This window comes from Kryptolebias marmoratus, linkage group LG15 (genome assembly GCF_001649575.2).
Source record: "Kryptolebias marmoratus isolate JLee-2015 linkage group LG15, ASM164957v2, whole genome shotgun sequence".
NCBI lineage: Eukaryota > Metazoa > Chordata > Actinopteri > Cyprinodontiformes > Rivulidae > Kryptolebias > Kryptolebias marmoratus.
Window position 1 is genome coordinate 32,869,490 of NC_051444.1, and position 4,561 is coordinate 32,874,050.

Sequence of the window (4,561 nt, forward strand, 5' to 3'; positions counted from 1 at the left end):
AATCATCAAAATTAAACAAAATAAACATTTGAAATATATGAGTTTGTATGTAATGTATGAATATAATATACAAGTTTCACTTTTTAAATGGAATTACTGAAATCAATCTACTTTTTCATGATATTCTAATTTTATGACCAGCACCTGTACTGTAAATGAAAAATTCAGGCTGAGTGCAGATGATTTGCTGTCAAAATAAAAAAATAAAGGCGTTTCACAAACTGTAAGGCAGAAAAATAACAGTTCTGTGTCCAGTCATTTATCAGGACTACTTCTCCCGATGAGCCAGTCTGCAGGTCCAATATCCAGTTTAAGCTGTTCCATAAGCCATGGGTCTTTTTCTGCCCCCTCAATAAACTCCTCCAAACAAATCTCACCTACAAAGTTGACACAAAGGTCAAGTTAGCAAACAAAGAAAACAAGAAATAACAATCTAAATAAATAAATACACAGTAACAGGATCTGATAACAAACAGTTATCAATGGCTCTTCCAAAGGCTTTCATTGCAAAGTGGTTTGTAATTTTAGTTTGTTACATTGTTTCCCTGTTTCTTCTGTATGCCTTTTGCAATCAAACTATTTTTGCATACTTTGTGCTGTTTTAACCATTCATATATCAAAATGTTCAGTTAGTTCGGAGCTAGTGTGCTATGACTTCTGTTTTATGTAGTTTTTATACTTTTCAAAATGTTTAATTGGAATGTAAATGCGGGACAACATAGCGTGAAGCGGGCACCACTGCACCCCCCCCCCCTCCCAACCACACACACACATTCACATTTTAAGTATTACATTATCTGTGTTTAAGTCTGTCTGCCCAAATATATACAGTTGTGTATATAAAAAGTTTTGCCATATTAAAGGTACGTAAAGATAAGAAAAAACATTACCGTTTTAGCAGTCTGACGGAGCAAAACACAAAAATTAACGGCTCGCGGCAGTGCACGAGACTCTCACTCGCCTCTGCTACAGGCTGCCAGGCAAAGCCAGGGCCAAATGAGGGACTTTTGGCTGTCACGCACAGGGTGATGCAGGACAATGGATGGAGGGCTAAATGCGGGACTGTCCCGCCCAATGCGGGACGGTTGGCAAGTATGGTCATAGTAGAATTGTTTCAACCAAAGCAGATTAGCTGCAATTTTTTTTGTGAAAAGTTCTCTGTACCTGGTTCTCAACAGCAGAAGTTTTTTATGCTTCTCTGGGCTATCATTTTCATATACATCCAACTTCAAATCCTTGATCTGAGTCTCAAGTCTGATTAATTCATCAAAATGAGTCTTAGATTTAAACCTTGTGTAGCATATGATCATACCTCTAATGTGAGCTTTAAAAGCTTCCCATTTTACACTTGCACTCGTTTGATCTATGTTTGTCTGAAAGTATATGTCTATGTTATCACCAAGAAATTGAATAAAGTTGGGGTCTTGCAACCATTTTGTTTGACAGCGCCATCTAGAGGGACATTGAGCCAATTTTAGTATATAAAGGGTTATAGAGATGGGAGCATGGTCAGACAGAACTATACTATTATAATTACATCCATCGACCTGAGGTAGGAAACTCAAGGAGATCAAAAAGTATTCAATACGTGATGATGTTCTGTGAGTACTTGAATAGCATGAAAACTCCTCTCTATTGGGATGTAACTTCCTCCATACCTCAATCAAGTTAAGATCATCTATAAACTGTTTCAGGATCTTTCTGGCATGAGGTTGAGAGGCATCGACGCCAGTTGAACGGTCCTTAACGGGGTCTAGCACACAGTTATAATCACCACAAATTATATATTTTCCAGGCATAGTTGATATTGTAAGAAAGAGGTTCCTAAAGGAGTGATTGTCCTCATTAGGTCCATAAATGTTGACTAGTGTGATATGGGCTTCTTATATTGTTCCTTGCAAAATAATATATCTGCCAGCTGGATCTATGACTCTCTGGTTAAGCCTGAATGGGATTGATTTGTGGATCAAAATAATAATACCTCTGGCAAAAAAATCCTCGCTTTCAGCTTAAGGTCCCAAACAACCTTTGCATGATTAACAGTTACCAGTGACAGCTGTGGTTAGATGGTGTTAGCTGCTGTCCTGGGTCAGCCAGTGTTCACCAATGCCAGCCGCTGTCAGCCATTATTCACTGGTATTAGCCAGGGTCCCACAAGATGAAGTCCATTTATTGTTAATAACCTGGTAGGGTTCCCCCCCAACTGAACACTCTGACTACCACAGTGTTAGTTAAGCCAAAGTTAACTTCTATGACAGGAGCTGTGACTCAGGTGAGAACAGGGGAGGGGGGCTCTGCATCTATGTGAAGAACAGTTCATGCACAAATGCCATGGTTGCTGACAGGCATTGCTCAGCAAACCTGAAATTTGTCACAGATAGGCCCTTGTACCTTCTGTGTGAGTTACCATTGTCATGGTGACTGCTGTGTACATTCCACCTGGTGCTTACGCTAGTATAGCTCTTAGCCATTTGAATAGTGCTCTCAGCCGGAAACAGAACAACCACCCAGAGGCAGTGCATGGGATTGTGGTGGACTTAAACCGTGCTGATTTGAAAGTATTGCTCCCTAAATTCCACCAGCACATTAAATGTGCCACTAGGGGAGGTAAGACGCTGGATAAAGCCTACTCCAACATCAAGCAAATAGGGCCACTCAGCTGCCCCATTTGGGCTCCTTTGATCACATGTTGCTGCTTCTTGTTCCAGCATAAAAATCAGTGAAAAAGCAAGCAAATCCCAAACTACAGACTGTGAAATCTTGGCCTGATGGTGCTACTCAGCAGTTGCAGGATTGTTTAGCTAGCACGGACGGTGACATTTTTTGCCACCAGGACCTGGAGGTATTCACCTCAGCAGTACTCGACTACATCCATCACTGTGTTAACACCGTCACAATGGACAGGCACATCTGGGTGTTTCCTAACCAGAAGCCCTGGATGAACAAGGAGGTCAAAGAACTACTAAGGGGGGGAAACAGTGCTTTCAGGTCTGGTAACAGGGACCTGTACAGCTGCGCTCGAGCCTCTCTTCAGAGAGGCATCAGCGAGACCAAGGCGAACTACAAGCTGAAGATTGAGGAATTGAGCAGCAACAACTGCCAGCAGGTGTGGCAAGAGGTCCAGCACATCACCAACTTCAGACCTAGCAACACTACCCAAATCTCTAGGAGTGCTTCACTGGCAGAGGACAATAATCACTTCTTCACCCGTTTCAAGGCTGAATCATCAGCGGACCCCATACTGCAGTTGTCATCCTTCCACAGCAAGACCATCACTATACAGGTACATAAAGTAAGGATAACCCTAAAAGCAGTGAACCCCCCAAAAGCAGCTGGACCTGATAGTGTGACTGGGAGGGTGCTTAGGGACTGTGCGGACCAGCTAACTGGGAATTTTACCAGCATCTTTAATCAGTCCCTCACCCAATGCTCCATTCCACCATGCTTAAAGTCCTCCACCATCATCCCACTGTCAAAAAGAAACAGTATTAGCAGTCTCAATGACTACCGGCCAGTGGCACTAACCCCCATCAATATAAAGTGTTTTGAGAAACTGGTTCAAAGTCACATCATATCATTCCTGCCACCTACATTGACCCCCACCAGTTTGCCTACAGAGCCAACCAGTCTACAGAGGATGCTACCGCTGTACACATCACATTGACACACATGGAACAGAGTTTGAGCTATGCAAGGCTGCTCTTTCTGAACTTCAGCTTAACTTTTATTACCATTATTCAGAGCAGATTGGTGAGCAAGCAGTGGGACTTGGGTCTCCCCCATAGAGTCTGCTGCTGGTGTGATGATTTGGGATTTTTTGCTGTTACTTCCTGGTGGGCCGTCCTGGCCATTGATTGGCAACACCTTCTCCACGCCCTCCACACCTGCAGCGGATCAGGCTCGTCAGGCACCTGTGTACTTAAGGCTGCAGTGGGAACCAGACCAGCGCTGGAGCATTGTTTTTGCCTTCGTGGTAAAGTGCCAAGCCTTTGTAAAACTTTTTGTGTCTGTGAAGACTCTTCTAAGTATTCTATTTGTGTTGTGCACTTTCTCAGGATTACCTACCTGTTGAAGATCCAGTCTGGCCTGATTTGTTGGAGAACCCGCTGTGAAGCAAAACGACCTACCTGCTCTACCTGAACCTGTCTGCCTGCCTGGAAAGGAACCTACCTGTTGCCCCTGGAGAAAACTGCCAATCCAATTACCAGGAAGTACTCATCTCTTCATCCTACCTCCGTGCTGTGTGCTGCCTCTCTCACCGTAAGGACCTTTCACCTGAAAATGCACAAACGTTAATACTTACCTGTCAACCTCTGGAGGAACGTCCGTCTCACTACGCTCTCTGCTTTCAGGTCCTGGCTCCCGATCATTCTCACATGATTAGCTCACTGTAAATAAATTCACTTCTCGTAACTTTGGTCTCCCGTGTCTGTCTGACCCCGAACTGCTCACAGAGAAAGTCTCGAATCCTGACAACAACATAGTATAGCATATTTATGCATCAAAGAAGAAATTCTTGATAGAATCCATATTGCTAGCTGCCTCGCATTCCAAAGTTTAA

At 43.3% G+C, this 4,561-nt stretch overlaps 1 protein-coding gene across 1 annotated transcript in view; it reads right to left on the bottom strand.

Moving 5' to 3' along the window:
- Positions 1-141: 141 nt before the first annotated feature.
- LOC108243988 (guanylyl cyclase-activating protein 2) overlaps positions 142-4,561 on the bottom strand; it is a 21,109-nt gene continuing 16,689 nt past the window's right edge. The window contains exon 4 of the mRNA XM_017429797.3: positions 142-377. Within this exon, the coding sequence (XP_017285286.1) occupies positions 256-377 (122 nt within the window). The 3' untranslated portion in view covers positions 142-255. The remainder of the gene's footprint in view (positions 378-4,561) is intronic.